At 39.8% G+C, this 12575-nt stretch overlaps 1 protein-coding gene across 1 annotated transcript in view; it reads left to right on the top strand.

Annotated features, from left to right (window-relative positions):
• Positions 1-12575, top strand: part of KIAA1211 (KIAA1211 ortholog) — a 41993-nt gene that overhangs the window by 9628 nt on the left and 19790 nt on the right. The window contains exon 2 of the mRNA XM_009700274.1: positions 6706-6841. Coding sequence (XP_009698576.1) covers positions 6722-6841 — 120 coding nt within the window. The 5' untranslated portion in view covers positions 6706-6721. The remainder of the gene's footprint in view (positions 1-6705; positions 6842-12575) is intronic.

Below are 12575 nucleotides of genomic sequence, written 5' to 3'. Positions count from 1 at the left end.
TTCAGCAGTTCCTGAAGGTGATATGGATACATCTTAGATTACGCACAGAAATGATCTCTAAGTTTACTTTATGAAAAAGGATCCTTCAACTACCCTGCTAAAGAAGTCTCCCTTTTGCCTACTTAGCTTGTAAGGACCGTGTTTATGAGCTTGTTAATGCAATGAAGCAACATGCTGTCTGAGCATAGTTGTAGCTCAGACTTATGTTGCAGTATGGACGATACTCCCCATCCAGCCGTGAGTTAGAACCAAAACTCAGATTCCAGCATGACAGATGAAAGAGAGGGCACTAAAAATACAGCTCGGAATTACAATCCATTTTCCTCTATTACAGTATTAATGCATCTCTGGAATGACTAGAAAATGCAATTTATGTTTTTCATCTCCAGCTGCCCTGGGGACATTCGTGGAAGATGCAAAGAGCTGGAATCAGATTTCTTTTTTAAAACAATACATTAGGTAAAAGCAACCACTTGACATTTCCCTGGGGCACTCTTCTGGGAGGTGACTCTCAGATGTCTTTGAAGGGGCTATACTAAGGGTCAATACCTGGCTAAAACAAATTTATTCTTGCTTTGCATGTTTTGTGAATTTTTTAGTGTTAAAAATGGCTTTATGTTAAAAAGTTGACTCTAATGATCACAGAATCGGTTTCTAATAGAAATCTAAAAGAGTGAAAGTCATAAGACTGGGGTTTTTTTGGAGTCAGTCTCTAGAAACATGAAAGAACAGTGCAACTCATTCTTTCCCTTTATTTTCCAGTTTCTATTTCTAACTCTTTAATATCAGAGTGGGAGGAACATTTATGACACACCGAAGAGGCAATTGGTGGTGCGAGCTTTCTGTACTACAGTAATGCACTGATACGGGATTATGCAAGATCTGAGACCTCGGTGTTCCCTGCTGGCAAAACTTCCCCTTTTTAAGGACCCCACATTTGTCTTTGAGAGGAGAAATAGCTCTGGAGGAAAAATGGGGTCTAAAGCATAATAACCACCAGTACCAAGGTAAACTTACCCTTGTATTCTGTGCAGTATTACCCCTGCATGTACTGTGATGCACCAAAGGGTGCAGTCCCGCAGCAGTACATGCTGACTGCAGCCCAGACTGCAGTTGTCCGATGCCTTCCAGCAGCTCTCTGGACATGCAGCTAACATGGAAGCTTGTGTCAGTGCTTGCTCAGCCATACCAGGAAGTTGTGTGGATTTTTGAGTTTTGGTTTGTTTTGTGGGTTTTTTTTGCAGTTATTTGTTCAGTTAGAACAACTCTCTGAATTGTTTCATATGAACCATGAGCACTACTAAGCAGGCACAAAAGAGGTGATGGGAACACGCGGGGAGGAGGATAAAGGGAGAAAGGGTGATACCTCACCCAGTCCTGACTTGGAGCACCTAGAGCTGATGGAAAATTGCATTCTAAACAGAAAACGATGTATAACAGTGGGTGGCTGATGGGGGTCCAAAGAGCAATCTCTCTCAGTTTGCTGGTCTTCATGGGAGAGGAGTAAGGCTTTTCTTGTAGGCTCAGGGTGGTTCCATTCCACTGTGAAGGATTTGTTTCACATTTCCTAGTTTCTTAGCACACACGAGATACCTCAGCAAGAGTGAGTAATGGAAAGAGGGGTTACTGCACAGAGGTTTTTGCAAGCCAGATTCATATATAGATACATTAGAGCTATGATCCTTCCAATATCTATGTAATCTGTTTTCCTCTGGTTTTCTGGGATTCTTCCAAAAGTTTGAAGTGCAGCAGAAATTGTTCTCCCTTGCCAGAGGAACGAGTTTATCAGCACTGAGTTAAAAAAAGAGTCTGAGAAACATATTTGTTTTGTGCAGAAGAAAGCTATTTAGCGGCAATAAGTATTTGAGGCAACTCTTTTTACAGCCAAATACAGTTAAACCTGGGCTAAGAGTCCACATCATGTCCATGGTCAAGATGTGGTGTGGTGTGGTCTTCATACACCATGTCTTGCTCTATTTCTTACCCATTTGATACTACTGGCTTCATTATTTGTAAAACTCCTGTGGGATGGTTGGCTCTGTTGTACTTCTATGCTCCTGGGGTACTCTCAAGATAAAGATATATCCTGGTGCACTCTTTTTTGTGCCAAAGCCCATGTGTTTCAAAGAACCCCTCATATGTTCTCAAAAATGTAGTAGTTCTTAAGAATTTCATTCTAATAAAAGAAGGTGAAAAGTATGTTCTTAGTTTTGCTGAGATACCAACTATTCTGATCTGTCTTCAGGAATCTGAAGAGGGATACAGGTGTGGCAAAGAAAACTCTGAGAACGAATGGAATTCAACTTTGAGTATGAGAAAATTCATTTTGAAAATTTGTGTATTGGAGCTGAAACTGGAACATGATACTTGGGTTGCAACACATTTTCAGAAAGAACATCTTTAAGGATTTGCTAAAAGTGCTTTGTATTTTGGTACAGCGCATCCATAATTCATTTAATTTAGTCAGGTTTCTGGAAGTGAGTCAGATGATGATTCAGTTATTTTCAGCACAAACAGCCTCTGAAGTGTCATCGTTGGTATTATCAACAAAAGTGCTCATAAACTGATGCCACTGTTTTCCCACATCTCTTGGAAGTGATACGGCAGTTTAAAACTAATACCTTCAACTAAGGCTGTGACTGTAGCCCACGTCTCTGACATACCATGAATCCGTCAAAAGCTATTCCCAATGTCAGCATGCCTTTTAATTGAGGGGAGGGCTTTCCAAAGCACAGTCTGTAGATGTGGATTGTGAGGATGTTATTGTATAAAGGCTTCTGAGAAAAACTTCAGAGATGGGAATGGGGGTAGCAGTGGAGGAAACTCAATTATTCATACTGTATTATGACTGAAAGAAATTCAATCTTTCCAAAAGCAGAACGTGAAGAGAGTGAAAAAAAGGGATGGGAAAAGGACTTTTGTGATATAATCTGTCAAACTCACAGCTGGGAAGATTTGAAAGGATTGTGGGCTCCAAGTGAGTAAAATAAGAGACCTTTCAGAAAATTCAAGTAGCCTGGAAATCACCTTAAACACTATTTAAACTCACTTGTAAAAGAAACTAGGTTACTACAATGTCTAAATATGTTTTTTCCGATGCACTTTAGCCTACATAGACATTTAAGCAAAATTATTAGGACATCTTTACTAGTTATTAGACATGTGGCTAGCAAAATTGCTCAGTCACCCAGTTCTGAAATATCCAATGTATCTGCAAAGCATTTTGAGGGGATACAATAGAGAGAAGTCTTGGGTTAATTCACTGCAGGGTTTCCTGTGAATGTTTCATGTGTTCTGACAATTTGGAATATGTTTGGCTTACTACTAAGTTAATAAGAAAACAAAAATGGACAAAAGCTTTCCAATATGTTTGGCCTCGGCTCTGTGAAACAAAAGTGTGTGATGCCATGTAATGAGGAAGTGTCTGAACTGAAAGCAGTTGGCGTATGGGAGAACATCAGAGAGAGACGCTATACGCGCCTAGCGTGGTCCTAACCTGCCATGGGTGCCATTGTGGGCACTTGTCAAAGATGGGGTTGGACTTTGAGTAGTGATGTACTTATGATTGCAGGTCAGGTGAAGCTCCAAAGCTGTTTCACATGACCCAGTGTCCCAAAGGAAGCGTTAAATGACATTTTAACAAGTCTGATCGCACTAGCCATAAACCCAAATGTGCACATAGCCAGAAGCTGGTACACTGTGTTATCTCAGTCAGGAGGTGCATTGGATTAGTTCACAGGTAGGAGGTGAGACTAGATCACTGAAGGTATCCTCGGCTGTGCAGCAGGATGGGGAAGATCTTCATCCGCAGCCATGTCCTAGGCAGTCCACCTGCACTGACCTCAGCAGTTGCTCTCTTCGTCCATTTCAGGGACTCAGATTATCAGGCAGTTCCTACTGCCAGAGCATCCCTGCTGCTGGTCAGCTGAAGTTTTGGAGTGTGAGTTGCTAGCAAACCCTGTCCAGTTCATAAGCTGCAGGTTGGCTGTTGCCAACTTAAATATTAACAGATTCATTAGTAAGGTCAAGAACAACTTGCAGACAAGTCACTGAACTCTTTGGTGCCTGAATTGCAACCCTCGTCTACTAATTAGTTGTGACAAACAATAGGAATAAACATGAGCTGTCTAATTTTAAGTATGAGAGCACCAACCCACTGGACAGTAAAAGGAGAGAATGGTGTCATATGCACGGTGAATAGCTGTGAGACAAAGCCACAAGTATCTGAGCCACAATATTGCTGGAAAAATCTTTGAGAGAGGATCCTCTCTGGAGCACAATATGACCTGGATTATGCATCCTCAGCAGATCTCTCAGCTCAAAGGTAAGTAGTAAGTGATCAATTCCCACTGGCCTTGCCTTCTGCACCTGCAGCAGTTTCACATATCGAAGCACGCAAATGCAGGAGGAGTTGGCATGGGCTGGTTTGACAAATTTTGCGTGTTCCCCTCAGTTTTGGTTGTGACTACAGACCTTTTTTCCCCACTTGTTGAACGCAATGCTGGAGCTTCCAGTTCAAACAGACCTACATGGTTGTGTGAAAAAAAGCCAGCTTTCACTCAGCTTCATGTCAAACCACTTGCTTTGAAGACAGGCCTGCTGGGAATTTGTCTCTGTTTAAGGGGCATTTCTCAAACTGTGGTTCATGGGCTGATTCCTGGACGGCCACAGAAGGTTGATGTATTCCAATGCCATGCAATTTTACCAGAGTTCTGTGTACAGGCTAAGTCATGACCAGTCAGTATAGAAACCTCTTTAGAAGAGGGCTTAAAAATATTTTTTTATGGTTTATCTAATAAAAGGTTTCTAAAAGAAGGTGTATTACCTTTAGCAGCCAAAGGTAGTCAGGTTGTGGGTTTGATAAAAAAAACCAAACCAAACCAAAAACCTGAAATAGAATATAGCAGCAGTTAAATGTTCCTCCTCTTTGATTGCTAAAAATACTGTGAAATATTGACCAGCTCTTTGCTTGATTGTGTGCTGGTTTGTTTCAAATGAGGCATGTTGTTCAAATATTAATTCTGGATAAAAAATAGTTTTTCAGTCAGTCTGTGATTGCGTGGAGTATGAAATTATATAGAAAACTGTGTGTGTTCTCTCCAAAAACTTGGATTGATTATTTTGTGAGTGCAAACGTATTTTATGTATAAACTAGAGAGAGGGAGAGGTTGGGGGGGCGGGGGGGGATATGTTTCCTATTTTTTTCAGGTTACCTGTAAGAAATTTTGTTATGAAAGTCAAGAATAGCCTATCATTTAATCAGTTATAAAAGGTTAATCTAACCCTATATAATATTCTTCCTTGGTAAGAAGAGATTTTTGTTTTTACTTAAAAAGATTATGTTCATACCCCAGGAAAAAATGAGATGAAAATGTACTAAATACATTCCAAACATATTGTTTTTTCTAAAGTATGAATAGAAATATTTTGAACATTTTTATAAATAATTAGGACATTTTAAAAGGGAGAAAAAGATAATGTAGTGACTTTCTTAAATATGTGAGGCTTTAATTTTTCTTGTTGTTTTACTTAACCCTCAGTCTGGAATTACCGTGTTTGTTGCTTTTGCTGAAGTATTTGTATGTAATGTTTTTATCACATGTAGATAATGTGTTGGTTAGATTGATATAACAAGTATCTATTTTTTTTTCTCCAGATTGTTTGTTTACTGAAGCTATAAATGGGTTCCATGGAGTTGCCAATAGGTTATTAACAGGAGAGGTTTAAGACCTCTCGGTTACTCAGTTTTCTTCTGCTGTGGCTTTTATCATGTTTGTATTTTACTGGTTTTCCACTCACCATGAAATAGTCTAGGTGAGACAAAACATGACTTTCAAACTCAAGTATTTTTCCCCCAGAATGCCCCCAAAACCCCAAAGTGACAACCCACAAACTTTTTTTTTTTTTAATTCTCAGTTTTCTTGATGAGCCTTTAAAATTCCCTTTAAGTTAAACCACTTTTTGTTTAATCCCTTTGCCCATGGATTTAGAGCAGAGTCATATAACTAGGTCGTTCATGACGCACTCTCCTCCTTGGCACCGGTACCTACTTTAACAATAACACATGGGCATCTCTTGTGCTTTGTTGCTAATCAAACCCACATGGGTTGGTGTAATAAGCTTCCTATCAGTTCGAGGGGTTAATGATTTTATGGTTGGTGTGTTCATGCTCGTGGTGATAGGAACAGCTAAGTAATCAGCTAAATGAGGTAGCTCTTTAGAAGCAGGTTACTAGAGTGTTACTTCTTTTTGTGTTACAGTTCTACCTTTGCTTGGGACCTGCTGTCTGTCTTTGGCAAAGAATGACAGCAGGTCCCAAGCATTGGGACTAAGCGCAAATGCATGCTCTCTTAAATATGCAGTCTGGTAATGTATGCAGCAGCGTCATCACCTACTCTGTATCCTAAAAGTAACGTTTAGATTTGAGACTTCTAAGGGAAATCAATTGAACTTCTCAACATGCCTATTAAAAACACTCCATTCTGTGACCTTCCAAGGATGAAAACTGTGTGTGAAGGAATCATGTACCTCCGTTAAACTTTTGATAACAGAACATGTTTGGATAACTCTCTTCTGAGAATGTTCAAAGCTTTTATGTAGAAGGGAAGAGGGAGGGAAAAATCTATACAGCAGGGCAGCTATGATATGAAGGGTCTCTCATAAATTAATTGCTGTGCTTATTGACTTTTTAACTGGTTTTCCCAGGTCCTCTCATTATTCTATGGGAAGTCGAGCTTTTTCCCATGACAGTATTTTTATACCTGATGGGAGAACAGAGAGTGAACAGGCCATCCAAGCAATGTCACAGGAGAACGTTTTAGGAAAAGTCAAAACTCTTCAGGTAAGAAATTCTAAGTGGGAAAAATATTCAAAATGTGGTGGAAAATGGTCTCCAGAATGTGTTAAATGTGGATAAAAGTGCGTTGCTTTTCCAATAGCCTTGGGGCAGTTTCTCAGCCATGTAAATCGTCTGGCCAAAAGCTATGTAACTAATGCAGATAATTTGCAGAAGATCTAGGTTTTGGTCTTGAAAGGTATGGCAGTGATGCTGCAAGCAAATCTGCAGAAATGTCTGCATCCCATGGAACTAGTTTGAATTGAACTCATGGTTTTGGCGTGCCCTGATCTGTATGCCTGAGACCTACAGATGTGGTACTGAGCGAAAAAATGAGGGTGGTGTTGGCGGCAGGGAATGGCATGCAGAGTGAGACTTCTTTGCCAAGCTGATTTAATTATCCTTTTATATACATTACTTTTTTTTTCCTCCTCCTTTTTCTCCCTGTCCTTTCAATGGTTCTCATGAAAGATGGATATGTTTATGTCTCCAAAGCAAACAGCACAAAAGTAACTACATAAACAACACATTTGGGTATTTTCTTCTAAAGAACTTTACATGACCTGCTTTCCCTTCTTTTCCAAAACTGTGTCCCATTAGTGCTGTAACTAATTTTTTTGCCTTACTTCTTGTACATGTGTAAGATTCTCAGCTCTGTGGCTTTCTAGATCTTGAAAGAGCTGTCCTTCAGAAGCACGCTTCAGTTTATTGCTCAGGATGCTGACATGTCCTGTCAAAATGCTGATAAATTTTTAGTGTTGTGCAAGTGCCGTTACTGTGTGGCTGACTAGTAAAAAATACCACTGATTTCTTTCACCTCCAAAGTCTACCCACGGTCCATCTTTTTTGGTGAGTGAGAGATCATGCACGGTAGACAGATCTGACCTTCAGGATGAAATTGTTCCTCCTTCCTGCGCGGTGCTGTCAGCAGACAGAGCACCTGAACAACATTGGCTGGGCTGACTGTGCGTGAACTTTGAAGTAGAAACCACACAAGGACAGCTCCAATTTCTCTGTGTTGGTTTTTCAGCTTAAATTTCTCTGGATCGGGTAGATTCAGTGCATGCTACTTTACAGGCTAGAAACCCTTACGTTTTAAATGGCTGTTGACTCTGGGCAAAGACGCGAGGTAGTTGGACCTGTCTTGCAGAATGCTGGGGTCTCCCTTGGATACAAAGCCCATTGACTTCTGCAGGGAGCTGTGGCCTCCCTATCTGTTGGATCTGCTGTCTTGGCTTCAGTACATTAGCTTTTCTCTGAATAACTTTTCACTTTGTAGGAGTGGCTTCTCCCATTTCCAAACTCACCTTAAAATTTCCAATGGAAATTACTGCCTTTGTTAAACTCAGAGGCATGATGAAAAGTACAGTTACTGCAGTTGCTAACAACCATCTTCACTAAGTAAATGGTAACTCAAGAAAATTAAAGCAAAAATAATCACTCTTGAAAGTCACAGAATAAATAGCCAGTGACACGCTCTTGCTCATGTGAACTTTGCATAAACTTTTTTTTGTTGTGGTTACTCGCATGTATTTTAAGGGGGAGTGTTGTTTCAGCTGCTTGATGTCAAAAGTGTGCTTACCTTTTTATTTAAAATTGAAGGACAGTAGTTAATTTTTATCATTTTAATATACCTGCAACCCAGCCTGTAACAACATCCCTGATTCAGCTTTTCCCACTCTGCTGATGATGGTGACATCCAGAGCAGCTTGTTCAATCAGAAAGGAAATGCATAATAGATTGTAAATGACACTTTTAACTATTTACATGTTTACGCAGAAGTTATATATTCATCTAAATATCCATGATTTTTTTTTCATAACCCCATGGAAAGGCTCCTTGTAACAAGCCCAGGGACCACCTCTTGTATTTGCGAAACCTGCTGCCCAGCACATAACTCTCCCCATTTCCCTAGCCATGATTTCTGCAACTGTTAACATGAGTTTTAGGACAAGATCATGCCAAAATTCCATTGCACGTTTTTAGATTGACCGTGGAGTTGAGTCCCAGGTCTCACCAGTTATTTGGACTATCATTCCTGTCTGAAGGCTTTATGCACTCCATACCCCATCCTTTTTTTCTGCTGTAGTATTCTAAAAGGAGACTGTGTTTGCTATGTGATTTTGCAGTCACAGAAAATGCTGATACTCGGTCTCCAGTAATCAGAAGTTTGTATCTACTTTGAAATCCCTTTCTGCAAGCTCACTCCCACTGGGAACGTCTGTATTTCTTCAAGTGGTGGAACAAGAGGAGACAGTCATCTCTTCTGAAGAGCGCTCCACTCCTTAAAAGCAATTCTGAGGCCAGCTCCTGGTCCCAAGTCGTTGCTACACCACCAAAATTACTGTGGTTTTGCCCAGGCTTGTATGTCACGGTGGAAGCACAGCATTTCAAGTTTTCATTTGCCTGGAAAGATGCTTCTCAGTAAAGAAGTGTTGCCAGGATTCAGTGGCCTGTGCTGGCTCTGAACTCACTGTATTCCATACAGAGATCAAAAGCTCTGCAGATTTTAACCTTTTTCAGGTGTTTTTTTGGGGTGGTACAGTGAACATTGCTGGAAAACTTAAATCTTTTTTGGAAGAGGCACGATGCTTACAAGCCCAACTGATAGCATGGTGAACAGGGTTTTGTAAACAGAGTAGAAATGCAAGCCATTTAATTTTGATGGTGCTGGATCTCATTCTTCTGACCATCCAAGTGTCTCCCCCTTCTTGCCTTGCATTTCTGCTGACTTTGGAGTGTTGACGAACTCACAAAAAGTGTTGTGTAATTGCGCAGAACTCTGTAGCAGTCTGGGCAGCTAGCCAGTGTATGCACTGGTTCAGCTTCTTATTGTAGGAATTCTCTCTTTCTGATTATGTGTGCAAGGTAAATTAGTTCTTTCTGGAATAGCTCTCATTTCTTTTTTTATTTATTTTGATTGGCAGCATTGGTTTTTTTATTGATTTTGATTGGCGGCATTAATCTTATCAGGCTTTCTGTAAGTGGATTTGGTCATGTTCAAAGGTTTTAGTGTGCACTGAAAGTTAGGCTGAGAAAAGCCCAACTTCTTGTTAACCTCCAATAGCCTTTGTGTATCCAGAAGTTATTTCTTGGTTCAAGCCATCTGCTGTTGTAAAAGCACTCTTTTCCTTGTCCTTTGGATCTGCTGAGGTTTGTCATTGCCTAGATTTTAAGATCCAAGTAGAAAGCCAACCTGAACCTGCTCCCACAAAGAGATGGTACCCAGGCACTGGTACTCTTAATGCTGAACTCAGTTTCTTGAGATCTGGTGTTTTACTTCTCATACAGGACTGTGAATGAGACAGAATGTTTAAAAGCTAAATCTAGCAGTGTGTCAGAACAAACCTAAAAGGAACTCTGGGAGCTTGTTTTTACATCCTTCCCTTTCATGGATTAGTGGAGGGGTTTTTCATGCATCAAAGTGTTAGGTCCGCTTCCTCGCATTTTGCAGCTGTGACTCTTTTTCCTACTACTGATATCGGCCATAAATGGTCAGCAAATGAACAGAAGACAGTTTTTTGTTTCAGACCCACAGAAACCATAGCAAGTAAAATGGAAACTTGTTTTGAGTGTTGGTATCTTGATGCATCTAAGCCATTATCTTCCTTTTGCTGTGACAGTACGGTGGTGTGGCATTGCTGCTGTCTCTGGAGACAGGAGGACAGCTTGTTCTCTGCCTCTTGCCTTTGCCGAAAGTATCCCGAGTCATCTGGCATCCGTCAGGCTGTGGCAGTCCGCTGCAAGAAATATTAAAGGTTGACTATGGCCTATGGCTTATTGATTCAGGAACTACTGGGCTGCATCTTTTCTGTTTCATGTGGCCACGTGGTTTAAAACAAACTCTCTGCTCTGTAAATTTGTTAAACACCCATGTATTACACAGATATTAATTATGATAAAACATATCTTGGGAATCCAGACTTCTTGGTCAAATTCTAAAGCACTACTTTTTAAATTCACATTTCCCTGGCTTTGTAATGATGAATGTCCCAAATAATTTTCTTCCTGTCAGACTTAATGACTGTTCAGTTTTGGATCCCATGTCTTTTAGTCATTAACATATCTTAGCTAATGATCAAGCTGGTGCTTCCCCTACTGTGTATTGCACATCTATATTCTACCAGCCATTCCTGTTGTTTCTGGTTGATATTGCCCAGGTCTCAACAAGGCTACAAAGTCATTTGCTGAACCTCAAAGCTATTATCTTTTAACTTGATGCGCTGCATTTTATAGAATTAGGAGTGCATTTTCACTGCATGATTACCCAGCTTTGTATTTCTTACAATTCATTTCTTTGTTGCCAATATTCTTTAGTGCCACTGCAGCCTAATTGTTTTCTTCATATTTGACAATTGTTTTCACTCACTTTATAAACAGAATTTATCATTTTTTCTTAATCATTCTAACATTTCTGGGGCAGACACCCTTGTTCCTATGATCATATTAAGCCCTTGAAATGACCTTCCATTTTCCTTACTCGCATGGGCTTTGCTTTTGGTACTCTGCGGGGAGAGATTCAGGTGACAAATGCTGCAGATCCTGTAAGTATCTTCAGGCTTCTCCAGAAAGTCTTCTTCCTAACACGTGAGCATCTGTAAGTTATCCATTGCCACTATATACCAAAATCTTAATTTGCATCTGGATTTGCTGCAAATATATATCTCTAGAGATCCATACACAGTTTGCTTCTTCACGATCCTTCTATTTTGGACTCTCCCAAAATCTTTCGTGAGGTGTAATGCCCCAAAACACATGCTGCTCCAGCAACGGAGAGTGGAATAGTTCCCTCCCTGCATCTTATATCCAAAACATCTGTGGTAATACTTCTTATTTTCCTCCTTTTCAGTAGGTTTACCTGTTAATTTTACAGCTAGTTTACTTTCTAAAGCCTCTGGCTATACCAATATAACTTCTAACACAATGTTTTCTGGTTTATTCTCTCCCTTTGATTTAACAAGACAAAACAAAAGAATTGCTTATGTGAGGTGTTTTGCTGCAGATTTTCTTGTTTGGATAAAGAAGTGGACTCACTTCCATAGAAAGAACAATTAGGTAAACTGTCTTTTCAGCCTAGGTGAGAAATTATAAGAGAGAGAATATGATAGAAATGCATGAAATCATGAGTGGAATTGAGAAAATGAATAGAGGACAATTATTCAGTCTTTCACAGCATGAGAACACATGAGCATCAGTTGAAACTTGTAGCACTTTCAAACCAAAACAAATATTTCTTTATGCATAGTTGGACTGTAGAACTCATTGTCATACAGCACTGTTATTCATGAAATATTTATAAAAGGTCAAAGAGCAATGAAACAAATTCATAAAAGAAAAGTTCCCAACTGGCTGTTGACTCCAAAAGTCCTCAGATGCCACAAACCAGTGGAGGGTTTACAAGGAAAATCTCAGTAGGCACTTGCCCTGTTCTTATATGTTCCCAAGACATTTGATTTTTTTGTCACTGTGAGGGATTATACAGGACCAAGTGGAATTTCAATAGTATGGCTCTTCTTAGGACAAGAATTACTAAGTCATTATTTCACAATTATATCTAACTAGAAAACATAATTTCATTTATTTATATATCTGGACATTGCAAACAGACGTGAAAAATAGGTATTTGAGTTGTGGGCAAAATATGACCAGCATTTCTTGTAAGACTTGTTTGAATGCAATCAGCTGAAATAGTACACTCTGTTTTAATGATTTTTAACCAGAGTAAGCAGCTCAGCAGATC

The sequence above is a fragment of the Cariama cristata genome, unplaced genomic scaffold (assembly GCF_000690535.1).
Source record: "Cariama cristata isolate BGI_N322 unplaced genomic scaffold, ASM69053v1 scaffold2160, whole genome shotgun sequence".
NCBI classification, from domain to species: Eukaryota; Metazoa; Chordata; class Aves; order Cariamiformes; family Cariamidae; genus Cariama; species Cariama cristata.
This window is presented reverse-complemented; position numbering and strand designations above follow the sequence as displayed.